The following is a 27,142-nucleotide window of genomic DNA, read 5'->3' on the forward strand; positions in this document are numbered from 1 at the left end:
GTGAACAGGTCATTTTCGACCTGGAGGGATGTGGGCAGTGGGGTTCCACAGGGCTTGGTCCTTGGGCCCACACTGTTCAACATCTTCATCAGTGACTCGGACAAGGGGGTAAAAAGCACTCTGTTCAAATCTGCTGATGACACTAAGATGTGGGGGGATGTGGGCACGCTAGAAGGAAGCAATAGGCTACAATCAAACCTAGACAGGTTACAGGGGTGGGCGGATGAGAACAGGATGGGATTCAACACTGACAAATGCAAGGTGATGCACCTGGGGAAGAAGAACCAGCACCATACCTACAGGCTGGGGCACTCCCTTCTCGGCAGTGCAGAAGCAGAAAAAGATCTTGGGAGTCATCGTTGATGCCAAGATGAACATGGGCCGGCAGTGTGGGGATGCAGTCAGGAAGGCCAACCGTACTTTGTCATGCATCCACAGATGCATCTCAAGCAGGTCCAGGGATGTGATACTCCCCCTCTATGCAGCACTGGTCAGGCCACAGCTGGAGTACTGCGTCCAGTTCTGGGCGCCGCACTTCAAGAGGGATGTGGACAATATGGAGAGGGTCCAGAGGAGGGCCACTCACATGATCAGGGGGCAGCAGGGCAGGCCCTACGAGGAGAGGCTATGGGACCTGAACCTGTTCAGCCTCTATAAGAGAAGGCTGAGGGGGGATCTAGTGGCCTGTTACAAACAGGCCACTAGAGGGGACCTTCAGGCATTGGTGGAGTCCCTGTTTCCCTGAGCACTACCAGGAGTGACTAGAAATAACGGTCACAAGCTGGCAGAAGGTAGGGTAAATTCAGATTAGACATCAAGAGGTGCTACTTCATGGTCAGGGTAGCTAGGATCTGGAATCAACTTCCAGGCGAAATGGTTTTGGCTCCTACCCCGGGGGTCTTTAAGACAAGGCTTGACAATCACCTTGCTGGGGTCGTTTGACCCCAATACTCTTTCCTGCCATGGCAGGGGGTCGGACTGATGATCTGCTCAGGTCCCTTCCGACCCTACTAACTATGAAACTATCCCTGAACTCAACTGCACGGAGCAGGAAGCCTCATGTTCAGGGATCCTGGTTTCCTCTGATAAAAAAAAAAATAACCCCCAATTGTCAGATTAAAAAAGGTAACCAAAAATTCATATTTTTCTGTGATTAAAATGAAATGTCACTAATATATAGAGATATCTATAGTGATGTTTCATTCTAATCATGGAAAAATGTGGATTTTGGGTTACTTTTTTTTTAGCCTAAAATGGGGGATTTTTTTATTTTTTTTTAAACCAGAGAAAACCAGGAACCCTGCTCATGCCTCCAGTTCTGGGGCAGTCCATGTGCAATGGCACCACTGGAACCACAGAACCAGAAAATAACCCATTAATTGAGCTGACAGAAAACTACAGTTAGATATACTTCAGAAACATAGCCGCTGAAAACTTTTCTTTGATAATAAGTATACAGTCCTCTATTTATTTGAAAAACATTAATAATCCTGAAAACTTCTAGCAATAAACTAAAAAAGTCTGAGGTCAGACTTAGATGATTGAAACATACTGTTGTCACTGAAATATTTTAAAATGTTGCATCAAGAAAGAAGTGAAGAGTGGAGATTGTTGGTGACTTCCTTCTGCGAAGGACAACAAGAGGCACCAATTTCTCATCCAGGTTGGGGTTCTGAGAGTTATGATGCATGCCTGAATTCAGGATGTCACAGACAGACTGTCACAGCTCATCTATTCCTCAGACCATTACCCTTCCCTGCGTGTTTATGCAGGCACTGATGATACTGCCAGAAACAATGAACAAATCAGAGGAGTCTACTAGACACTTGGCAGAAAGGTTAAGGAGCTTAGAGCACAAGTGGTGCTCTCATGAATCCTCCACATAGAAAGCAAAGGCCTAGGCAGAGACCATCATATCATGGAAATAAGCACGTGACTGAGACAGTGGTGTTAACATAAAGGCTTTGGATTCTTCGGCAACAGATGGGTGATCTGAGGAGGAAGGATGCTTTCGAGAGATGCCCATCTGACCAGAACTGGAAAGAGCAGTATAAGCCACAAAATCGAGAGTAAATGAGGTACTCTTCAAGTAGGTGACAAAATTACCCAAAAGCTATGAGATGGTACTGATGGGAGACTTCAAGTTTCCAGATATCTGCTGGAAAAACAATACAGCCAAACATACATGGTAAATGGATCCATGTCAGAATAGCAGAAGGTCTCGAACGGAGTCCCACAGGGGTCTGTCTTGGGCCTGGTGCTGTTCAACATGTTAATTAACAATTTGGATGCTGGCACAGAAAGCTTCTTGAGCAAGTTTGAAGACAGCATGAAACTGGGAAAGACTGCAAACATGTTGGAGAACAGGTGCACAATTCAAAAGGTTCTTGACAGATTGAAAAGGTGGGCTGGAGCTAACAGAATGAAATTCAATGCTGACAAGTGTAAGGTGCTACACCTCAGGAGGAATAATCAAAAATATAAATACAAAGTGGGTGACACCTGGATGGCAATGCTTAACTACTTTCCTAGCGAGAAAATTCTTTTTAATATCTAGCCTAAAGCTTTCCCTGCTGCAATTTGAGACTGTTGCTCCTAGTCCTGACCCCATGCAGTCACAGAAAATAGTTTATCACCATCCTCTGATAACAGTCTTCAAATACATAAAGGGTGGTTATCAAATCCCCACTCAGTCTTCCCTTCTCCAGACTAAATATTTGGTGGGTTATTTGATTCTACTGTGGGATTTTGTGAGGGCAAAAGCAGTTCAAGTACTTTAGTAGAGTTATCAACTTGTATTTGAGGAGAAGACTGTTACCCAACACCTGTACCGGAAAAGTGTGGGGTGAAAGGTTCAACTTCAAATTGAAACAATGTAGCACGGATGATGTAATTCTGTAATTGTTGCTGGTGCTCCCAATACAATTATGCTACAACCCTCCTTAAGAATATTTTGCAAGGTCATGTGCCCCGTCCTCTGTTTACTTTCTTATTCTGAGTTACTAAAACCACCTAATTTTATGCATGTGTTTTCTTTTTTATGAGAATACAACTGTCATTTAATTTTATAATTAAATAAAAAAGACTATGCACACTGGAAGATGTTAATTCACACAGTCTGAAAGGATAAAGTCCCGGGACAAAGTCAAATCATTCAGACATCCATGCTTGTTGCCCGGGGACAAATCCTAAAAGGGTTCATGGGATAAGAAGTGCTAATAGTTTGTCCTGGGACACTGAGAAGTGTATCTGAACACTTGCCCCAGGATCACAATATTGACTCACTGGCAGAAAAGTGGCAGCCCATTCAACTGCTCATTAAACCATGATGGGAAAGGTGATATGTGTACACACCAATCCCAGGACTCTTCTCTTCTCTTCTGGGACAAACAAGGCACAACTTGGAAGAGATAAAAACAGCCTTTACTACACACCTAGGAAAGCAAGGGAAATGACTGAAAAATGGCTTGGACAATGTTTCCCAGGAGGGTACGTAAAATATTGGCAATTATTTCACCTCAGGAAGAGTAAAAAAAAAAGAGCAGTGGTCCTTGGTCCATATTACACAACAGGGGTGGAGAGGGAGAGACTCCCTTAATTGTGTTTTGGACCCTACTGCAAGTATATGGGCCATTCAGATTGTCCTTTAAGCAGCTCTGACACTGCAGATGAGGAAAGGAGACTTGAGCCATTATTTTTCTTTGTGGGCCAAGTGGAAGATCTGAACATCATACTCGGTCCAACTTTCCTATAATTTTATCTTCATGATGAGGAAGAAGAGACAATCTATTTGGACTCTCCTCAGTAATCTAGACTCTTAGAAAATTAAGAGTTGGACGGGAACTCAGGAGGTCATTTAGTCCAACCCCCGGCTCAAAGCAGGACCATCCCCAACCATATCATCCCAGCCAAGGCTTTGTCTACCGAGGGCTTAAAAATCTCTAAGGATAGTGATTCCATAACTTCTCTGGGTAGCCTGGTCCAGTGCTTTACTACCCTCCTCATGAGAGAGTTTTCCCTCATATCTAGCCCCAACTTCCCTTGCTGCAACTTGAGACCATTGCTCTGTTATCTGTCACCACTGAGAATGTCTAGCTCCATCTTCTTTGGAACCACTTTTCAGGTATTAAATCCCACCTCAGTCTTCTCTTCTCCAAACTAAGTAAGCCTAGTTCCCTCAGCCTTTCCGTATAAGTCATGTCCCCCAGCCTTCTAACCATTTTTGCAGCCCTCTGCTGGACTCTCTTCAATTTGTCCTTTCTGTAGTGGGGGGCCCAAAACTGGACACAGTACTCCAGATGTGGCCTCACCAATGCCGAAGAGGGATATAACAATAACAACCATAACAATGGCAAACATGAATTCCTCACAAAGATTCCTTCATGTGGATGGAGGTGTACTAGTACACCCAAAGCTCCCTTTTCTGGCACTCATGGGAAACAGTGTGCACCAGAAAACCAAATGTGCTGGTTATCTGAGAGGTGTCTTTGCCTGGTCGGGACGCCACCCACTGTGTCCACATCTCAGATTAACTGTGTTGCCCCTCCCCTGGTGTCAGTGTGCCAGGGGAAAGGGAGTGGGGGCTCCGCGCAGGCTGCTTTCCCCCGAACTGAGGGATTCGACAAAACTGGAAGTCCCATTTCGACCAGATTCAACCAGCATACTGGTTAATAGAGCGTGCCGGTTAATGTGGCTTTTACTGTATAAAGCTTGTTTCCTTTCCTATACGGGAACAGTATAGCCATATACAACACATACCTTTTGCCTGAAAATTAGTGGTCATCCTCCCCTTCCCCCCCCAAATTGGTTGCATATTTTAAGTAGGGAAGCTGTTTTCTTCACTGAAACAGAAGCACTCCTGGAGACACTGTGCATGCCAGGCAGCTAGCAAAATGACTGTTGCTTGTGTCTGCTCAGCAAACTGAAGGGGAAGGGTCTTATGTTAATCCTCTCAGTCATAACTTATTGGCTAAGCAACAGAGCTTATCCCCAAAGCAGCAAGTTGGTACTGTCTTAATGAGGTTTGTCGTGTGGAAACAACATTTTATTCACAGAAACTTATATAAAGAATTATTTACAGTAAAGAATTAAGTCTTGCTACTACTCTTTGCAAGGGTCTGGGGCCTAACCTTGCATGACATAAATTAAGCACTCCTGGAAATGTAAAGTACCTTGGAAAAGCGGCACTGCAAAAAACAGTCCACCAAGATGTTTCTTACGCCACACTCCTGGACACACTACATTTCCTGGAGGATCTATCCCATGTCAAACAGTTATCCATGACTCTGGAAAAATGTTTTTCTCTATATCCTGCCTTTCAAAAAACAAAGTGCATGTTTTATAGGGAGGGCATTCAGTCTGTGAAAAAATACAGTATTTACTTTGAAATATCTGTATCCACACTAGGGACGGACACATACCACTTAACCTAGATGAGTGGCTTTAACACAATGAACTCTTTACATACAAACCATTCCTCAACCACTGAACGAAACCCTGACAGCCAGATGAATAAAAGCATGGCACTCAGGACATACAGCAAAACTATCAAACATCTCCCTGCCGCCGTGGAGCTGGACTGGCCAACACAGAGCACTTCTGAAATGCCCCCAAATGCAGGGTTGTAACATGCAACCACAGGGATGCTCCTACAACACAAACCCCCAGGCACAAATATGAAGGAAACCAAAAGATCACAGACAAGGGACTGGCCTGCCCACGTCAGGGAACCTCGCACCTACCCTACGAAGCCCTCGCTCAGACTACAGATGGAGCAAGAGCACGGGCCTGCTTCAGGGCCCCAACTTGAGCAGCGTGCCAGGACATGGAAAGAAGCAACAGCCCACTAGCCACACTCCAAGCTGGAAGGGCAGTTAGGGCAGCATCCTGCGAAGGAGGAAGACGAGGGTCGGGCAGTGTTTCTCCGCCTGCAGCTGCACTAGGTGTGTGATCCCTCCGGCGCCGGGCACTGGGGGACGGGAGGGGAAACAGCCTCCTGTCCCACGGCCCCGTGCCCACCCCAGCTCTGACACCACCCCCCCAAGGGGGCGCCAGCCGCTGTCCCCGCCCCAGGCCCCGCAGAGAAGCGCGGGCGGGGTGGGGAGAAGGGCGGGGCTGTGCCCCGTTGCCAGCGGAGGGGGCGGGGCTAGGTGGGGCCGGGCGCCGTTACCGGGAGACGCTGCGCGCGCGCGCACCACCCACCCACGCACGCAAGCGCGCGCGCGCACCTACCCGCTCCGGCGCCGCTCCCCGGCGCGGACCTCGGCCCCGCGGCCGATTTCGAGTTCCACTTCCGGGGTCTGCGGGGTGGTGACGTCACGCCGCAGGACGGTGGCGGGGAACCCGGAAGTGGAGCGGCGCGCCGCCCGGGGAGGGGGCAAGGCTTGCCGAGAGGGCGCGGAGGGGCGGGGCCTCTGTTTGCCCCGCCCCATCACCGCCGCTCTGGGGGCGCCTGCGCAATGTGGCCGCGGGGCCGCCGCCCCCTGCTGGGCAGCGGATTGCCTGGCGCGTCCCCTGCAGCTTCGCCGGCAGCCGGCAGGGCGCGGAGCGGGGCGTCTCTGCCGCTCCCGGCAGCCCCCGCGCGGGGCGAGACCAGGACCTGGCGCCAGGTTCGTTGTTCTGGCGTCGCTGCTGAAATCCTGCCGCGGGGCTGGCAGGGTCGTGAGGGGCCGCCCGGTCGCCTGTCCTCGTGTCCCACGTTGAGCCTCCAGGGGTTAGAGACAAACCTCCAGGGGACTGCTGAGAGGCCTCCGGGGGATAAATGCTAGGGCAGTCATTAACATAAATATTAAGTGTTGAATCCGATGTACACAGTCATCAGGGGGCTTTTGAACCGCATTTGCCTTCCTGGCATAAAGTCTGCACCTCGAAACCCATTGCCAATCCATGCGGGCACATGCACGTCGAGTGTCACAGGCATGTTGGCATTTGGGAAACTTCCCGAGACAGTTAGAGCCGGCAACCCCAGCCCCACGGCAAGGTCAGCTGTGTTTTAATCCACAGGTTCGTGGCCTTTTTTGGACTCAAGGCACCCTTCATAATTGGTGTAAATTAAACAGCAACCCATTTCAAAAAGGGTTGTATTAAGGTGCTTGCTGCCTTGCAGGGATCTCATGCTTCCCACTGCCCCCTTCAAAAGGTCTCGCAGCACCCCCGGGTGGCCCAGCACCTTGGCTGGGAATTGCTGCCTTAATCATTCCTCGCAGGCGTTCCCTTCAGCCATACTTAAACCCTCCAGCGGTGGAGATTTTACAACATCCCAAGGCAATCTGTTCCAGTGCCTAACTGTCCTTACACTTAGGAAGTTTTCCCTAATGTCTAATCTAAATCTCACCTGAGGCAATTTCAGAACATTATTTCCTTTCTAATCCCCACTAGACACAGACAACAATTTCATCTCTTTTCTGAATTAACTGAAACTCCATCTTTCTGCACAGGGGATACACACCTTGTAGATCTGTGATCATTTTTGTTGCTTTCTTCAGGACTCCTTCCACATTGTTTGAAGTGTTCCCAAAACTGGACATAGTTCTGCAGCCATGATCTTACTGGAGGAATTACTTCACAAGTGATTCCTGCTTCTGTAGCCCAGTATGATATTTACTTTCTTCACAGTGGTCTGACACGGCTGATCCATGTTCCATCTGTGATCATCTCTAATCTCAAATCCTTAAGCACTTCCATGATGTCAGCTCTATATGTTGTATTAGCACAGCTGATTCTTCTTACCCAAATGTCATACTTTGTATTTGTCCTAACTGAACTACACCCTGTTTATTTTAGATCATTTATCTAATTTCTCACGATCTCACATACGATACCTACCTTTTCCCCCAAAATCAGCCCCTCAAAAATTGGTGTGTATTAGATGGGATGCTGATTTTGTGACTGGGATAGAAACACCCTGCTTTTATTCCTGCTCCACAGTGCAGCAGGTGTTGCATTACCATTCAGGCAGCAGGAGGAGTCAGTTGACTTCATGGCTCATAGTTCTTCACTCCAAAAGTGTTAACAGTCATCTCTTCTTTCTAATGGGCTTGTCAAGCTAACCTTTCTTAGGGCAATTCTGCTGTCTGCTAGCTTCTCCTGTTCTCGCCTCTCCTATCTCTTTTCAAAATCATAGATCCACCCACGGAGACCAGTCTTCAAGAGCGGCTAGGGTTTCATTTACTTAATAAGACATTTAAAAATGGCACTTTAAATTCACTGTGCTTCTACACCAAGCCCAACACATGTCCAGAAGAGGTAGTGCGTTAATTGGACCCGGCTTGCCCAACATCTGTAGAGATTGAATCGGCTTTAGGTTAAAGTGCCAGAAAGCTCTGCTGAAGCATCTAATCTATACAGATGCTGTGGACCTGGGTCAAACTACCATTCTGCTTCTTCCAGTAAAGCGTGCTTTGGGGGCTTTTTTTTTAAACATCTGTAAGCAGCCCTGAAGATTACGGTCTGTCACTGCCCTATGCAGCCATAGCTCTGAAAAAAAAATCTTTGTTTATTCATTCTGCCTTTCAAGAAAAAGTTGCATGTTATATTCCAGGGCACTGATGACTGAAACTCAAGCTAAGCTGGGGTCTACTCACAACAGTTAAAATACAAAATAGTGATGCTAACTGCATCGTGCCAGAGGATGTGAGTTTGCAGCTAGGCCATCTGAGAAGAAATAATGAGGTATCACTTCTAGCTTATCTTACCATATTTATGATGATTTTAAGCAGGCTCCTAGTTGTCTGGTATGTATCTGTGTAAAATGTCTATCCTTGATTAATTAGTATGGTAAATATTTCTTTTGCAGTTAACTCATGTTTATGTACAGGAAGAGTCATTCTACAAATGAGATAGATGTTTCCTCTCGATTTACTCATGTTTTGCTGCTGCTTTTTCTGCGTAGTAGTCCCCTTGATCTTCCAAGGATATTCCTCAAAAACCTTGCGTTTTTCCTGGTTGTTAATCAGTCTCTTGATACTTTCCAAACTTAGTAGTATTTCATACACAATGGAACTTTCTAATAACCAATAATGAGCAGTTTGATTACCAGGATTTTCCTGCCAATTACTGCTTGGGTTTACACAACTACAAGAATTCTTTGAAGATGTTGAGCTAAAGGATATAAGAAGAGGGACAAAACAGATAACAGCATGTGCTTCAAGAATGAACAATACTTCTGACAAGTACTGCTGCTGCTCCCAGGTTTCTTCTAGGTCTGGTGTGGGGATCCACACCTGGATAAGATGCCAAGAATTAGACCACCTTCCTGTTGCCTGTGAGAAATTCTCATCTTATAGCTAAACATTAGACTTTGGTTTGGACTCATTTAACCCTGAATACTTATAGTAAATAAAGCCTTTCTGTCATTTATCAAACAAGGTGTCATATCAGTCCTTTAAGACTAGTCTGGGATTCTATTTTATTACTTAACAGGCATGTTGTATGCAAAAAAAAAAGAGTATTTTGAATTCTCAATAATTCTAAGCCCTTTTAATCATCTTTGTTAAATTCTTACCTACTACTCCTTGTTCTAAGAAGCAAGGAATGATTCCTAAATGTTCCGTCTTTGAATGAAACTGTCATGAGAAGCTATCAACAAGTGAACAGGCTATACCAGAACAGAAAGATTGGCAAGGTAATGCCTAGGACAGTCACCTCTGTCCATATCTCTAGATCAATGAAAAGTCTTCAGGAGGAAAATTAAAAAAATCAAAGTGTTGACACTTTGTTTTAAAACACACAGACCTGGGACAGATATAGAGAGCAGTGGGCTTCCAAAGCAAGGATGAACTCTCTTGACTGCATGACCAGCTAAGAGCTTATGGTCACTGACTGTAGTAATCAAACAGAGAGGTCATGTTCTAAAAGAAAATCAATGGGCATGACAATAAGGAAAAAAAAGACCTTCAGTTTTCTTAGAAGCCTTGGAGTAAATTCTCAAAACATGGAAAAGGAATGAGGATGTTGAGGCAAGGAAAGATGAACAAGTGTTTCTTAGTTTGTAAAAACTCTGAAGCAGAGGATATCTGTGCTCAGGGCCAAATCCTAGAGGGGGACAGTGGTGTGGTTGCACCCTGCCTTTTGCTGCTCAGAAATCAAAACACACACAGAGTGCGTTATTTATCACACCCCCTTTTCAGTGTCATAACCACCCGCTCCTGCCTGTGGTCTGTGCTGATATAGTACCTAATACAATGAGGTCCTAATCTAAGGCTAGGGCCACTAATCTCTCCAATAATGCAGATAATATTATTTTGGCTAGATCTATATATTTTGTATGGTTTGTATAAAAAAAGGCTGTGTCTATTTGCCTCAACCATCACCTGTTCAGAAGGTAGATATTTTTAATCAGAATGTCCACAAGGTTGGAGATCTGGAAAAGGGTTTTTTTATGCAGGTCAGCAATGGGCCTTCAAAAGGCAGGGGGTTGGAGAAGGAAGTGGGATACTTGGTTCTAGGCCTGTCTCTGCTATTTAAAAACATACTTCTAATTTTTATTTATTAACTATATATAAGTCACTTTCAGGATATTCAATGTAATGTCATAAAGTCTGACTTTAAGAGCTGTTGTGTTGAGCCTTCATAGCTACAACTGAAGTCAATGGAAGGTGCACTTCGTGTATATAAAGTGCCGCATAATACTAAGTACCATGAAAACCAAAATCATAATACTAAGTACGATGAAAACCAAAATACTAAGTACCATGTCACCCCAAATCAGTGGAAAACTTAGGCATTAATTTCTTCATCATTCAGTTCCCTCTTTGTTATTTTCTGAAGGTAAATTAATGTTTGTAAAGTACAAAGATCAGTGATTCTTAGCTGGGGTTCTATGGCTGTCTGAAGTGTCTTGACATCCTTTCAAGGGTGGTGTAGGATGCCACACAATGTTAGCACTGTTAGGTGTGCAAACAGGATAAACCCAGAGATTTCAAACAGGAATCAGTAGTGTTAAAAACATTCTGATTTGTTGTGACGTTCCTGAGTTCTTTGCAACAGAAAAAATACTCTGTTACTTTTCCATAGTCAAAAAGCAAGTGAAAACTAAGAGCTGGCATTTTCCAAGGGGTGTCTTGAGTCTAACAAAGTTGAAAAAATCACTGACTCAGCTGCTGTGGCAATGGGTATCATAGAAACACTGTAAGGAAATTAAAATTTTTATCTCTGAATGGGATACGGTTGCTGTGGTTTAAACAATAGGCATTGAATACAAAGAGGAGAGAAAATACTGAGGCAAGGACCTTATGAAAAACATAACAAATTGTTGTGCGGTTAAGACTGTCATAATGCATGTTACTGTGCTTGAAGGTGTACGTGGCTGTCATCTAGTCAGCCTTTGATCTATAGACAGTGATAGAACTGGTTAAAGTTGGTAGGGGTGCTAAGGATCTTTCATTCAGGCTAAATGGAAAGAGCAATTACATTCCACTTGATTTATCAATAGCCAAAATCAAAAGGAAGCTAGTGCCTAAGGCAGTCACATGACATGGCCAGTTAGAAGCTAACCCATGTAGCTTAGCCATGGGCTCCCTTCCCCTTGAGGTCCACTAGAGCTCAAGCCTGGACATCTTCCAGAGAACCATAAGACTTTTTTATTTGTCAGGCTTTTAGCAGACAGGGTTAAGTTCTGTGTGCTGTCTGGAGTACTGGAGAGTTGGTTTATTACTTTTATTTTAATAATGTATCTGTTTTTATAGATTATCTAAGTTGCCCTGAGCCTTTTTGGGGAAGGACAGCATACAAATAAAATAGATATATAAATAGGCTGCAGGGATTCTCTGGGACTGATTGCAAAACGCAGAGCGTAGGGGATTGAATGGTTGCGGTTGTGTGTGCAAGAGGCAGAAAGGCAGAAGACAATGGCAGAAGCATTCATGAGAATGTCCTTGAGACAAAGCAGAGGGACAGGAGCTCCTAGGGGAAAAGTCTGGCTAGAAAGGCAGTCGAGGAAATTGGGAGCAAGAAAATTATATACTGCTGTTTGAAACGTATTCAAGGACACGTGGCTTTAAGCACATTCCTTATAATAAACAAGATTGCACATAAAAAAATAAACCTGACTTGTGTTATCAATTTTTCCTCCTAACAGAATCAACCAAGCAAGGCCCAGAATAGTGCATCTGCCAGGCAAAGGTGTAACCACCTGGTTGTTTGACCTTGCAATTTAAATACAGTACAGATACAAAAACTAGACAAATAGAGATGCTTTAAATAATTAGTTCACATATGAGGCAGGAATAGGATACACTCTTTCTCCTTATTACACTAGAGAAATTTTGCAGTAAATTCCTACTTAAACTAGTTAAGTGAGACTTAACTTAGTTTAACAACTGAAGTAATCTAGTTCAGCTCTACTGGTATTAGCAACATTGGGAGCCCTAGCATGGATAAGCCTCTGGTTCCTGCCTGCATTTTAAAAACCACATTAGTAATACCTTGCCTGAAAAATATGGGACAGTTTCTTCAATGGAGGGATCATCTGTTAGGTTTGTGTTTTATTATTAAGTGTAATAGTCTGAGGCTACTGTAGTACCAGCTGCAGCCAGGCCACCCAGTATCTGATTGTCCTCTTTCGTACTCGCCTGCCACAACTTTGTTGTTAAAGAAAATTCCAAAATAGAAAGTAAATATCAAGAGGTGTGCCTGATGAATCTTACTGCAACCCAGGTATGGCTTTCAGCCTCTTCACAGGGCTCTTCTGCCCCCTACACCCTGTCCTTACCATGCCAGATGTTCAAAGGTGCAAAATTTCACTACAGTTCTAGCTTAGTGTACTCACTCAGCTTCAATGAGCTTCTAATGACCACCTGTTGATTGCAGCACAGCCCGTACTCATATTAATTGGGTGTTCCCTCACCTTCCACAAGTTCCCCAAATCTCTGGTCAGTTCTTATTTTTCCCCTCTTTGCTTCCTTCTCAGATTGCTCAACAGCTTTTACCTGTGGCCAGCATTCCCTTAAGCGTCCAAGTCACAGGACTGCTTCACACAAATTCATCAGGATATCATCAATGAGCCAGAGCCAATATAACACAGAGTCCCTTGGCTCAGCTCCCTGGTTACTCTCCCATTGAGGGAAACCTATTTCTCATGAGCAGTTCCCTTTAATGAACCCTCTTATCCACTCCCCACAGCCAACAGCTGAGAAGCGCTTCACTCACCAGTCTAGTTCCTGGTCCAATCCTCATGCAATACTCCTGCACCAGCTCTCACCTTGAGGTAAGCTCCATTGTTTTCTTTCCCATCTTTCCGTCTCTGCTAATTCCCTGACCAGGAGTCACGCAAATCTCCATGTGGTGGGCACGAGATCCTGCTCCTGCTGGCATCCCCTCTCCAGGGCAACCTAACCCATCCAGTTCCCAGGCTTTTAACTTCTGCATCAGCGGCCAGATCTATCTGGGCAGTTCCGTTTCAGTGCAGGTTCCTCTTACAGACCCCAGGAGGGATTAAATAAAGCTAGACCAGCCTGCGCTGCACTGCTTATTGTTGTCCTACCCCCTGCCATACAGGAAAGGGGGGTTTCCCCCCTTTGGCAGTCCATCTGCAGTCCTTCCTATTGTGATGGGCTCCACAGATGCCCTGTCACTTTCACCTAGTTCTCTTTCAGGTGACTTCAGGCCAGTTTCTCACTTTATGAATTACAACACGCAAATACAACAAGTTGCTAAAGTGTGAATGTAATTTCTATGTGCAATTGGAATGCCCTGTGTCTTCTGTCAGTTTTTAACTTAAATTTTTACAATTCTTTTTGTTCTAGATACATCCCTCTCCTATGAGCTAGTGATCCATGCACTAGGAAATTTAAATTCTTGGAGCAAAGAGACAAGTGTTTGTTTTAGTATTTGGAAAAATATGTAAAGAACTATTGAATTGTCCATTAAGAATGATGGGCGGTGACTGAGGGGGAAAGCTTCCTAACCCTGCCCCCGCACCACTGCTGCCCTGCCATCCCCCTCCGCCAGCACCCTGTGCCACCACCGCCTCCGAGGAGCAGGGCAGGGTGAGGGTTAGGGTTAGGGTCATGCTCCGTCCCCGCCATCATGGCGGTGCTCCACCGTGCTACTGCCACCACCTCCTGTTCATAATACTCTTGGTGCACTCTGATTGTTTCAGTAACCAACCAGAGTGCTCCAAGGGCACTACAGACAGATGGACTAAGCCCTTTATTATGTTATAATATTTCTAAAACATATTAAACATCTTAATTTTATTGAGTTACATTGTTAATAGACTGTTTTTTGTAAAAAAAAAAAAAGTAAATTGTTAATTTCTTTTAATAGGTTGAATAAAGGATAGACTACCTTTTATCTAACACTTGTCACCTGTACATTGCAAAACTTTGTGTAGTAGACTAAGTATCTTTCTCCCAAAATGAAGAAAAATAGCTAGAGATGCACAGCACAGGTAGGGGAAAGTGTTCAGATTTGATTGACTGCAGAGGGCTTCTTTCCATTTGCTTTACCTAATGGGTAAGAAAAATAGAGGGGGAAAAAAAGAGAGCTAGAAAATATCTTACTGATGGGTTAAAGGTGGTAGAAGTGCAAAATTAAAACTGTTCCTGTTTTTACCTTCATCCCTTTGGCAGCGGCATTATGTTCCTTATGGAACTCTTTTGGCATACTCAATTTTAATTGTTTCTATTAATTTTGTTCATGCTGTTCTGAATTTTTAAAGTCTATTTGCCAAAGCTTCACCCAGCACAAAGATGCTGAAATATAAAGCAAGGTATTCTCTAGAATTACTCCCAAGAAATTTGGAATGATAGAAGGCCCCTTTCTTCTCTTCTATTTTTTACACCACCCGCTCACAATTAAAGCTTTATCTCCTCCAGATGACACATAGAAGGTGGGCAGAATTTTAGAAGCTGCTGATAAATGATCTTAGCAAGCAGGATGTCTTATTTTAATAGTCATCCTACAAGACAACTCTTACAAGCAGTAGTTAAATCCTCCAATGGTTTAGGGATGGTAGAACACTGTAATCTTTCCTTCAGAGGTACATAAATTTGTGCTGTTAGCATCTGATCATGCAATGTACTGAATACCTTCAATTCTCAATAAGATATTTGGTGGTTAGGAACACTCAGCACCTCACAGACTTGATTAGCACTTTGCAGCAGCAGACCTTCAATTGCCACGTATACTAATAACAATCACTTAAAATTTTATTTTATAAGAGCCTGATTCCTATTTAGTAGTCTCTTTATTCTCCTCTAGCACAGTAATGGAGCCTAAACATTGGCTGTAAGGAATCTGAACATCTTCATTCAGTTTAAGATCCATTTAACCTGCCAGAATGGTGGTAAGGGACATTAGTGTTCAAGAGAATTTTGTGCACAAATGCATTTGAATTCTACCCTTTCCCCTATTGCTTATCTTAAGGCACCTTGTCATGATCACCAGTCCCCTAGATTCAGGCATGTGACCCAGCCAAAGCATCTAAGATCACTCAATCTAACCGCCTCAGGCTGAGGAGAGACCAATTGGAAGATTCCTACCAGTGGAATGAAAATGTATGACTCACTAAGACAGTTTATAACAAAAATGTTTCTATAATGTACCCTGCAATCCTGTGGCAGATGCATGGTCTGTAACTTCTGCTAATGTTGTTCCTTCAGCCTAGTACACTTTTCTTTCAGACTGACAGTGTTACTGCTTAAAAAGGTCAACACTCTCTTTGACCACCACATGTCATAACTATCTACCTGGCAAACAGCAATTCTCAGCAGTTAGTTGGCACCCTGATTTTTTGGTCAACCTCACTTTTCATTGATCACATTCCAGTTCTCCAACCTCAGCTGCTAAAGTATAAATATATAGTCATCTGCATACTGCAGTTGTTCTCAACCTTTTTTAAACCTGAAGCTCCTCTGCATAACTTTTCTGAACTTAGCAACACCCCCTACAGATGTGGGCAGAGGGAGCCATTTCTTTTCCCAATGGAAGGGAGACATGTCCCCCACACTCCTGGGGCACCCTTCACCCATCAGGAAGTACAAGGGCAGGAGGAGCACTTACAGTATCCTGTCCACAGTGGTGGCACTGCTGGCTTGGACTCTCCAAGCCAACCAGCAGCAGCAACCTCATAGCAACTCTTCCCCTCAGGCTGAGCCGAAGCAGGAAACCCTTCTGCTGCTTTGCTTCCTCCTCCAGCCCCACACAGCATCTCTCAGAAACAGAGGTGCGACACAGCAGTTTCACATGGCAGGGCAGCACCCATACAGGATCTCACAGCACCCCAGGTTGTCATGGCACCCCATTTGAGAATCAGTGGCATAGAGCAACCAAGCAACTGAGCAAATATTGCTTGTAACCTCACATATTTGATTAATGTTCCAGAGGTGCAGAATCTTAACATCCTACCAACAAGAATATTGCCAACCACTTTCTTAAAAATTACCGTGTAGAACAGAGTGATCAGAATCTGTCTGAGAACATAATAGAGACTGGGAAAAGCTCAGGTAACTTAGGGGCAATTATTTTCTGCCCTTTGTTCCCTCAGGGCATGTGTACCTTATTTAAAAAAAAAAAAAATAGAAGGATCTATTCAATACACTATTTGTACAAATGAAAAGACAGTCTCCAAAATAAACAACTTGCCCTGTTCAGGCTAAAGTTTAGAAAAGAATAGCTGGGTTTAAAAATTTAACATATGCTTTGTTTATGAGGACTCTTTTGCCTGAGTTAAGGAATGCCCAATCACTAACCTCAAATGGTTAAATTCAGAAACTATTAGCTCAGGTAGCCTAGTGGGTCCTGGAAAATTGTTTCTCCAGACCTTGAGGTAGAACTTATGAAGGGAAAAAATAAGAAAAAAAGATAGAGACAGAAATGTTCAGGTTCCCAGTTTTTGGTTTTGGTTTGTTGTTTTTTCTTGTGCTCAATTGTTCTGGAATTTCATTCATGGAACATTTTAGGTGTTTTTGCTTTATTTATGTATAAATAAAAATATACTGATGTTTCTTATGAAGAATGTATTTGTTTTAACTTTGATGAAAAATACAATTACTTTTGGCAATTTAAGAAATATCAAAGGAATTTCTTTAAATTTTTAAAAGTTAAACATCTTCATTGTTGCTAAATAAATTTCTTTTTCCTAGTTGCAAATACCTTGCATGGAGAAAAATAAGAAGGAGACACTCATAGGATTAGCTCATATGAAGTCCATCACTTTTTCCTTAATAAAATGATTCTGTCCAAGGGTCTGCAGTGACCAAAAGCCATTATTTCTCAAATGGACAATTTGATGAAATTAGAAGTCTCAGTGAAGTTTTTCAGGTAATTTCCATGGATGAAAATACAACGGCAATAAATAGCCTTAGTTCATGACCATTCTGGTACTTTCAGCTGATACTTTAAAAGGAACTTGATTAGCCTCTCTCATCACTGGAGATACACAGAAACCTAGAAACACACCAGGACACAAAGGGCACTTCTTCGTGTGCACATTACTACAACACATATTATGCCGGAGTTTATTGCTTCCGGATACCATGTCTACACGTGCACCCAGGATTGCAACACATTGAGCTGGGTCAGAGCAGTCCCAGGGCCACAGGGTCAACCTGCCACCCAGTGCTACTCCAACCCAGCTCAACGTGCTGCAGAGCAGCTGACTGGGTCACAAGGGTGCTCCAGTGCAGGGCTAGCCAACAGGCAGCCCCCGCACTGAAGCACTTGTACCCGCCAGCTGCATCAGCATCTACATGTGCGATGCTGTGAAGTAAAAAACTGCAGCAGAATAGTACTTGCGTTTACTCCAACCTAATAACCCTGCACACATAGACGCCAAGATATTTACTGTGAAGCTAATTAGTCAGCTCTGCAGTAAACATCTCATGTAGACATCCCCACAGGGTGTGGAAACTAAACACTGCCCTATTCCTACTGCATCTGTTCTGTGGTGTGAAGAACGTGGGAGTTAGCTGTATTGTATTTTGTAAATATCACTGGTATATGAGATGCAACATTCTGGTGTTTGGTAATATCAAGAGAGATTACTGGAAGGAATCAACTGAGGAAACAAAAAATAGGATAAGGTACAAGCCATATATTACCAATGGTTCTTGAAAAAACAAGGGAGAAATAATCATTGGGTAATGGCCCTGTTTGGTTTGTTTTAGATTGGTAGGCTTTACTTATACTAGGCCTCAGCCTACAATGAAAGGAAACAGTGAAACCATAAAGATGCTGGCCTAGAGAGAAAGAGGATCTTCAGTGGGCTGCCTAAGGAAGGAAAATACTAATGAGACACACAGAGAAAGGCACACAAAAACTGCAGTAACTGTCTGTCTATCCCAGCCTAGAGGTGGAAGTAGCTTGATTAAAAGGAACATATTAAACCTTGCAAGAAAAGTTTATGATAGAGATAATGGAGACTTATGCATACAGGCCTTTTTTGGTTTTTACATTTTGTGTGCTATGTGCCTTCAGAGTAATAAATAATACTTTGTTTAAAAAAAAAAAACCACAATCTGTTTTTGGGGTAATCAGTCAGACATTCCGTCCTGAAGGAAAAAGGCTTACCAGCGCAAAATGCACATTTGAGCTTTTCAAAGTTAAAAAACAAGGAGGCTTCAGGCCACAGATCCAGTATAAAGGTGGTAGGACAATGTGGTTCCATCCCAAACAGGTGAAAGCAGTAAGGCCTGTGAAAAATGTAAAATAAAATTTAACATAAAATGAAGAGGAAATATAAAAGCTCTAATCACAGTTCACCTGCTAATCAGGACTGAAAACTGTGGGTGTGCCTAAACCCAATTGACTTTATCGATCCACAAAGTTCTTCGCTAAACCTGGGGGGTAAATCTGTCAAGCAACACTTTTCATAAGAACTGTATTGTGTAAATAAATAAGTAAAGACTTAAAAAACAGGAAAAAGCAGAAAGAGCCAGTGTTTTCCTTGTGTCAGTGGATACTTTGCAAGGCTAAATAGCTTTTCCCTTTTTGCTAGCTGTTATTTTCTGCCCACACTTAATAATGGGTATACTGAATTTCTCATGTTATATCTTGTCAATCAATTATATGTTTATTTTAGTTATAGTTTTGTCAATAAAGAGCACAAAAAAGATCCTTATATCATCAGTTTACTTTTTCAGGTTAACTTAAACACATGGCAGCTATTCCTATTCTGAGTTGTGGGAGGGGTTGTTACATTATTTTTTTAAACTTCTGCTGAGTTTGGTTAGGTTTTGTTTTTCATGTATATTAAAGTCAAGGCTATATTTCATATGCTCTTTTCAATTTAATTGCAATAAAATTTCCCAAAGGTCTTTACTGAAGACATTTGGAAGCTACTGTAAATTACAAACAGATTATTCTATCCTATATGTAATATTTGTTTAAAGGGCATGTCAAAACTGATTGGCTAATATATAGGAAAAATTGGACTAAATGTAACAAAAATGGAAAGGAGCACTAAATCTGATAACTTTATTTTTGTGCTCTGCTACTTAAAGTGCAGAGGTATGGGTTTACAATGTAATCTTTTCATAGTGTTTTCAATCCTATTACATGTGCAAACAATTGTACACTTAAATCTTGAAATATTAGGTCTCAATGTATGATTACACAGTTTATTTTTGCAAGCCCATACTTAGCATGCCTATCATTTTTCTGTTGTAAACTATCAATCCCTCAACTTCTCAAATGAGTTTCAAATAAATTATGCATGTTAGAACAGATGACTGCTCCAGGGTGCTAAATAACTTATTTTAATTTTACAACTGTCATCTGACCAAGTTTGAATGAGCACAGTATGGAAAAGCAAATAAATATACCTTTTTGTTGTAAAGTTTAAGTGGATTTTTGGTGTTTGAGTTGAAAAGACCAGAGGCCTAACAGGGCACAGCATTTGTGACATTAGCATTCTTCTAACTGGAGAGGAAAAAAAGACATTTGTTGTTGAAATCAGAGTGATATCTTTTGAGACTAAATGAAAAAAACTACTGCTAAATCACAAGACATTTTAGTGGGGCACTTAGATTTAATGAATTTCTTCATGCTTATTATAGTGATAAGACATGTTGGTTAAAAAAAATGAAATACACATTACATGTGCAACCTACAACACATGTAACTTAAATAATACTTACATTACTGCAGTTGGAGGTATCTTCATCATATACTGGCAGGCCCTTTGTCCAGAGGAATCTAATCCAAATCAAAAGCCAATATCAGACAAAGCAAACAAGCCAAAAACTAACAAAATAATCAGGCCTGATGTCTCACTCTGAAGCTCACCGAACTTGCTCGCTGCCCAAGAGCCAAAGAGAGCTAATTCCAAAGCAAAAAAACAGTAATCACAACTGTCTCAGAGCTGGAACTGAAGCATTATTGTGGATCTTCTTATCTTTTTTTCCTTCATGGAGACTGTAAGTTTTTGGCGCAGTGATTGTCTCTTGGTATATTTTTGTATAGACCCTAGCCCAGCAAGGTCCCCAACTAAGTAGGAAAATCAGAAGTATTGTAATACTATTTATTAGTTTCTAATAATACAAATAATTTCCTTTTTACTAATACTGTTGAAAAGAATTATAAACTATTTGCTTTTGATTTCAGGAATCCTAGAAAACTAAAAGAAGCACAACTAACATATATAGCCCCTTTATGAAAAAGCATTATTAGTAAGCCAGGAAAGATTAAACAAAATCTCAGTGACTTGACCACTGGAAAGTACCTATTCTGTGATAGCAATAGCTGATAGAAAGAAAATCCTGTTTAGTAATACAGATCAGGATCTTGAATAGTTGTCTGAAATAAAGGACATCCCACAACTGATTCGCTAACACATATGAAAAAATTTGACTGAAAGTAACAAAAATGGAAAGCAGCTCTTAAACAGAAATTTTATTTTTGTGCTCTACTACTTAAATACATTTTTGCCTTTTATGTCTTTCTGACTGATCGTTTGTCTGGAGAGAAGAGAAGATTGAGTGACAGATGCAATGCATTTCAGTTGAATCAGTGCAACAACCTCCATCAGAAAATGAACGTTTGCTAACCTGGCATTTATAAAAAAAAAAAGTTAAATTAAAATACCTTAATTGGAATAAGGAATCAAGAAACTGCAACTGAAGTCACTTGCTGTTTAAAGTTATCTAATCCTCCTGTATTTGAAGAGAAACTTTTCATAGCAAATATTTAGCTGTTAATTTCTAGAAATTAATATATACCTGCCTCTCAGATTCTAGTCAAGATCATTTCATTCCCAAAGCCATATCTGACTTCCCATAGAACATATTTTGTTTGCTGCTACATAAACCAGTCAAAAATCATTTTGCTATTTCAGCTCCCAGGTAAAGAAAACATGTCTGCCTCCTCCTTCATTCTCCTCTCCATTCTCTAGAGGGAGCATAATCTTAATCTACACAATAAGGCCCTTTTAAAATCACATCTACTATACAGCAGCAATGAAAGAAAACAATAAAATTACAAGGACACGGTGAACAACTCAATTAAGATGTTGTGAATATATACAGATGAGAATGTGTGAGAGAATGCACATTAACTGTTTGTACCATAACTTTGCAAGTGGATGGTTTGAGTTTAACATTTATTAGAAACTCCAAGTTCTTTAAGATCCTGTTAAATTTGAGATGACAGTATTTTACTGGTGTGTAAACAGGGATCTGAAAATTGGGAAAATAGAGGAGTTACTGGTTTACAGATACAGTCTACAGATCTTAAAAGTGGTACAACCCATCCAGAATAAAATATGTTATATAAAAGACACACATAACTTACATCAGAAGTTCTTAATAAACTTGAACTACCTAGCCTATGTAACATCCTTAAGAGATATTATGGTCGCTATTATACATACAGGCCTGAAAAGGTTTGTTTACCTACCTAATTGAGGAATTCTTGAAATACAGTACTACATTCAGACTGAAATGCAGCACAGTAACAGCGCATAATAATAATTATTATGTATACACACACACATATACATATATATAGAAAGAGAGCAAGAGAGAGAGAGAGAGATTTGACAACAAGAGATTTATCCTTCAGAGTACGGTCAGATATTGCTTCTTCCACCCCTCGGTATATGATCACAGTCTTCTTCAAACTAATTATCATCTCAAAGCTATTGCATGACTAGAAAACCTGGCCAAGAGATTTTGCCAGGAAGAGTCACCGTGGGCAACTAAGGTTGGGTCATCCAGAAACAGGAAACCTCTTAGAACCAGTTCTTTCACCTTGGTTTTCCCTCTAAACCAGAGATGGGCAATTATTTTGGGAAGAGGGCAGCTTACCAAGTTTCAGCAAGCCATCGATGGCCTCATGACAGGCAGCCCAGGGCAGATTACTTAATTTTCTAAATTTTTTTAGGGACCCTGCGGGCCAGATAGAATGGCCTGGCGGGCCGCATCCGGCCCCCAGGCCACATTTTGCCCACCCCTGCCTAAACCTTGAGATGTTGAATAAGCCTCCATCTAGTCTAGTTTTTGCTACTTGGGTTCTACAATTAGCAGGAATCTTGACCTTCAGACTGAACTGACTAACAGAATTGGAAAAGGAGCTAAGTTTTCAGGCTATTACAGGAACATGCGTGGAATAACAGTAAACTATCAGCTAATGTGAAGATACGAATCTACAAGACTTGTATGCTGTCATTCCTACTTTATGATGTAGAAATATGGACTACATGTGCTAGGCATATCAAGAGACTGAACAGTTTCTGCATGAGATGTCTGCATAAGGTCTTGAAAATAAAGTGGGAAGACAGAACACCAAACACAGAGGTACTGGTGTGTCCAGGACTGACACACTTAGAAACCACTATCAAGAAGAGGAGGTTGTGATGGATTGGCCATGTCAGGAGAATGGGAAGAGACCATATCCCCAAGAATATTTTCTATAGTGAGATTAGAGATGGTTCTAAAAGCAGGGTTGCTCTCTATGGCAGTATCACAATGGGCATGTTCAGACGAGTGCTCACATGCAGTTTGCAGCAGCATAGACCCATCTGCAATGTCACAAACCACACATGCATAGGCAGCAGAAGGCAGGGGCTAACAGGGATTAGCACCCCCAAACACAGGCAGCTTGGCTGCAGGCTCTGGGTGGCTGCGGGGGGAGGGGGCGGTGCGCAAGCAGAGAGGGTGTACACAGACAGACATAAACAGCCAGAGCCTGCAGGCAGCCAGGAGCTCAGCCCAGCCGTGTTTGGAGCAGCGCCCAGCAAGTACATGTAATCCGGGTGGTACTCCAAGAGGTACCCCCTCTCCAAATGAAGGGATCAAAGCAGGTGCACAAGCGCTGTGGGAGATGTAGAGACTCTCCTCCCCATACAGAGCAGAGCCAGACCACCAATAGGGACTTAACCATATACCTTTTAATGAGGAAATAATACTGGGAACATAGCAGGCATAAATCAGAGGGTATAGTGGACACTTCAATGCCCCAAGGGGGCAGGATTCAAGACACTTACAATCGTTGACAAAAAACAGGGTTAACAAAATATAAAACACAAACAGCAGAGCAAACAACACTGGTTGGTGAAATATAAAAAAGACACAAAATACAAAATGTCAAATCACAAGGGAAATAGAGGGCCTACGTACCTGGAGGGGGAGAAAAATACAAAGGCCCTTTCCACTGCAAGATGATTTGCTTCTTGTTAGCTCACTTACCCCAAGTCTCTCCAGCTAGGACTTAAACTCAGATCTCCCAAGTAGTAGACAGAAATGCTGCCACACAGCCACCAATGGTGGCACTGTGCCAGGGGTCTTTACCTTCCCAGAGCCCCGGCCTCACATCCAGCTGCCTGGCCTCTGATTGGAGGAGCTGGAAGCAGAGCTGGGAACCTCTCAGGTCACTGCTCAGATCCTTGCTGGAGCGGGGGAGCCTCTCCTGCTGGCTGCTGTCTCTCGTAGGGGATCCTGGAGCCCAGTGGGGAGCCTCTCCTGCCGGCCACATGCTGCGCTGCTGAGGGTCCAGCTGCTGCCTGCAGGTCCCACTCCTTCAGGCTCTTCTGGGGCACTGCTCCTGCCCCGCTGACTCAGCTCTTGCCAGCTCTGTGAAGCTCCTTCCTTGTGGTCCCTTACTGGTCTCTCCTGAGTCAGCTGCACTGCCCCTTTTATCCTCCTCCAGGTGACCCAAGGGGCCAATCAGGGGACACGGAGGGTGAGTCTCTGGGACCTGATTGGTGAGGAAACGGAATCCCAAGTCCTCCAATCATCTTTTACCCTTTCAAAACCCCTGGGCCAAATCATTAACAGATTGGTGAGGAAAGGGAATCCCAAGTCCTCTAATCATCTTTTGCCCTTTCAAAACCCCTGGGCTAGGTCACTGCCAGTTAGCCCGTCACATCCATGCGTGGATGGGAAGGGTCATGGTGAGGGGAAGGGGCATGGGGAACAGATTGAGGCCCCCATGGGGGGGTGAATGGGGCCCTGCAGCGGGTCATGGAACATGCACTGCCTGGGTGGCTAGTCAAGGGGCACAAGGGGACTCCCACTGCTGCCCACACCCCCAGGGCAGGCAAAGGGGATATGTGCCCTGCCAACCTGTGCTATGCACTGGGTAGAGATGGGCTGCCAGTCTGGGCTGTACTCCACACCCCACTGCTGGTGTCCCAGCCATGTGATGCCATGTGCCTCCACTTCTGGGCAGGCAGTGAAGCCAGCAAACAGGAGGCACATGGCATTGCGCCGCTTCCAGGGCACTGGCAGCAGGGTGAAGACCCCAGCCCACAGTGACAGCCTGCTTCCACCCCACACACAGATCGGGGGGGCCTGTGTCCCCTGTGCCTACCCCAAGGGTGCATGCACTGACGAGAGCCCACCCACACCCCTGGATAAGCTGCCCAGGCTCTGAACATCCCACAACTTGTCCTGGCTCTGGAGCCCCATTCACCCCAGCCCCTGCTTCTGTCTGTGCCCCACTCTCTCCCTGACTGTGGGAGCCTCAATCTGTCCCCCCCATGCCTTCTCCATGCCAGACTTACTTGCTGGGGGGGAGGTGCATGCATGCCCCTGCAAAGAAGTATTTTCTTCCTCTGCCTATGCAGGCATTTCCTGTACTGCTAATTTGCAGTGTGGGGTGGGGAGGTTTGACACCAAGAGTATAAAAAAAAATGTGTTAGAAAACAGTGGGGTGGCACACGTGGAGGCAGCGTGTACCACCCAAAACCAGAGTCTGGCCAGCCAAACCCACACTCCGGCTGCCAGCCAAGCTCCAATCCGGATTGCCATTGCTGGAGCCCCAGGACCCCAGGTAAGTCTGTTGGGGCTAGCCCAGGTACTGCCTCCAGCCTTCCCTACCCCACCCAGGGCAACTTGCAGCATGCCAAGGCACGCGTGAAAGGGCATCCCCTAGGGACAACTAGTAGCAGCATAAATGTGTGTCACTGCTAGTTATCCCTGGGCAATGCATATTGCCACTCTTGGGGACAAGCCCAACATATAAAAATGAAGTTGTTCATCATCAGTGTAGAAAGATGGGAGGAGCACACAGAATCTCATCTGATCTGGAGGGAACATCTGGCACTGGGTGCAGGTCAACATGAAGCAGCTCTGATCTGGAAGATGGAAGCAAAGCAAGAAAAAAGGAAGCAGCTTGCTGTAAACTTGGACTCCAACTCAGACAACATATGTATGTGTGAAACTTGTAACAAGCTGTGTCACTCTTGACTTGAGCTACAAACAGATTCATCAGGCATCTGACTAGACCTCTTATGTGTACACCATGATCCAGAGGATCAGCAGTTGACTACTACTACAAACATATATATAGAGAGAGAGAGAAATGATGTATAATTATATGAGAGGTTATAGTAAAAGAAGACATTTAGGATGACAAGTTAATCAGTGATTTGGAAGTTAGCAAGTACAAATTTATAGTTGCTCAGCAAACTTACTTTTGGCCCATAGTGTATCTGTTTTGTGCAACAAATGAAACAGAAGGTCTTTGGAAAAAAATACATGATAAAGTAATTAAAGACAATTGTAATTGATGCATGTAAATTAAAGTTATACAAACAACCATAGTTCAGGCATTTCCTAACTTTTTGTGTGTGTGGTTTTCTTTTTTAAGGAAAAGGGTGAAAAATAATCACATGCAATTGTTAGCCCTCCATTGTGCGTGACTGGGTTTGAACCAAGACCTTTCAACATTACAAGGCAAAGTTATTGTTTGAGTTAGCAGTAAGAGAAGTAACTGATTCAGGGTTGTGTAGTGAGCGGAGCTGTTGTCTATAGGTCTGGACACCTGTGAGAGAAGAACAGCTCTCTGCACACTTGAATCATGTCATGCAGTCCTCAGTGGGAAGTGGGGATAGCAGGGAGGGGGCAAGGTGGGAGCTTCAGTCATGTGGGTGTGGAGCTTCTGGGCAGCCACAGGTGGACTTTGCAGCTCCCTGCATGCCCAGATTGGGCCTTGACATCCTGGGGGGCCCCCGAGATTCTTTCAAGGATGCCGTGGGGAACTGTATAATATTAAGCACTGTTACGAGTGCAAACAGGATTCACAAGAAAAATCCAGAGATTTCAAATAGGAACCCATAGTGTTAAAAACATTCTGACTTGTCATGGTTTTTTGGAGTTTTTGCAACAGAAGAATTGCTCTGTTATTTTTCTGTAGTCAAACAACAAAAGAGTGAAAACAAAGAGCTGGCATGTTCTTAGAGGGTGCCTTGAGTCTAAAAAGGTTAAGAACCACTGCTTTAGCTGTATGAGGGGGATACCACCCTACCTCCAAGTGTTCTGGGAAACAAGATTGTGGGTGTTCATAAAGCATTTTTATATTACACTGATGAACTCTAAAGAAAAGCCCATGAAGAAATGGAAAGTTCTATATTCAGCACAGGGTCTGGATTCTGCGTAGTGAAGGGTCTGAATCATGAGTACATTAATAATGTTAAGATACACCTGCTGCTGCCCCTACAGTAATTTTCTTTCTTAGGGGGTGTGTCACCTATATGTAGTTCACCATTGCCATGCATCTGCTCAATGTGCTTCACAGAATCTCTTGGCTGGTAGTATCTCTTCGGTGCTGTGCCTGTAACCTGAGTGCCATAGGCAACACACAGGAGAGGCATGGAGGGAAATGTGCCCCTCCTGAGATTGGCTGCTGCCAGTTGCAGAGTGGGGGGCGATGACAGGTGCCCCCCTCCCCCCCAAGAATGTGGGCCGGTGGCACTTTCAGCCAC

At 43.5% G+C, this 27,142-nt stretch overlaps 2 protein-coding genes across 7 annotated transcripts in view; one reads left to right on the top strand and one right to left on the bottom strand.

The window, feature by feature from the left end:
- The window catches only part of ARB2A (ARB2 cotranscriptional regulator A), a 408,135-nt gene extending 401,762 nt beyond the window's left edge, over positions 1-6,373 (bottom strand). For 2 of the 6 annotated variants that reach the window (XM_090038272.1, XM_090038273.1), the window contains exon 1: positions 5,742-6,002. The gene's annotated coding sequence lies outside the window, so the exon portion shown is untranslated. Of the gene's footprint in view, positions 1-5,741; positions 6,006-6,231 lie in introns of those variants that run through there. The other 4 variants (XM_090038271.1, XM_090038274.1, XM_090038275.1 and 1 more) reach the window with 4 other exon arrangements.
- On the top strand, positions 5,451-16,941 carry LOC149868250 (uncharacterized). Its single transcript, XM_090037636.1, has 4 exons — positions 5,451-5,623; positions 6,024-6,608; positions 13,120-13,204; positions 13,743-16,941. Exons 1-4 carry the CDS (start codon positions 5,451-5,453, stop codon positions 13,764-13,766), a joined length of 867 nt encoding a protein of 288 aa, XP_089893762.1. The 3' UTR covers positions 13,767-16,941.
- Positions 16,942-27,142: the final 10,201 nt, after the last annotated feature.

The sequence above is a fragment of the Crocodylus siamensis genome, chromosome 3 (genome assembly GCF_052110815.1).
Source record: "Crocodylus siamensis isolate JL-2025a chromosome 3, ASM5211081v1, whole genome shotgun sequence".
NCBI classification, from domain to species: domain Eukaryota; kingdom Metazoa; phylum Chordata; order Crocodylia; family Crocodylidae; genus Crocodylus; species Crocodylus siamensis.

What these genes read in the sequence shown, in the direction of transcription:
- LOC149868250 (XM_090037636.1), top strand. Translation starts at nt 5,451, where the DNA reads ATGAACTCTTTACATACAAACCATTCCTCAACCACTGAACGAAACCCT. An exon ending in ATGCCCCCAAATGCAGGGTT is followed by an intron (nt 5,624 to 6,023) that starts GTAACATGCAAC and finishes TGCCCACCCCAG; the next exon opens with CTCTGACACCACCCCCCCAA. An exon ending in GCACCAGCTCTCACCTTGAG is followed by an intron (nt 13,205 to 13,742) that starts GTAAGCTCCATT and finishes TTTTTGTTCTAG; the next exon opens with ATACATCCCTCTCCTATGAG.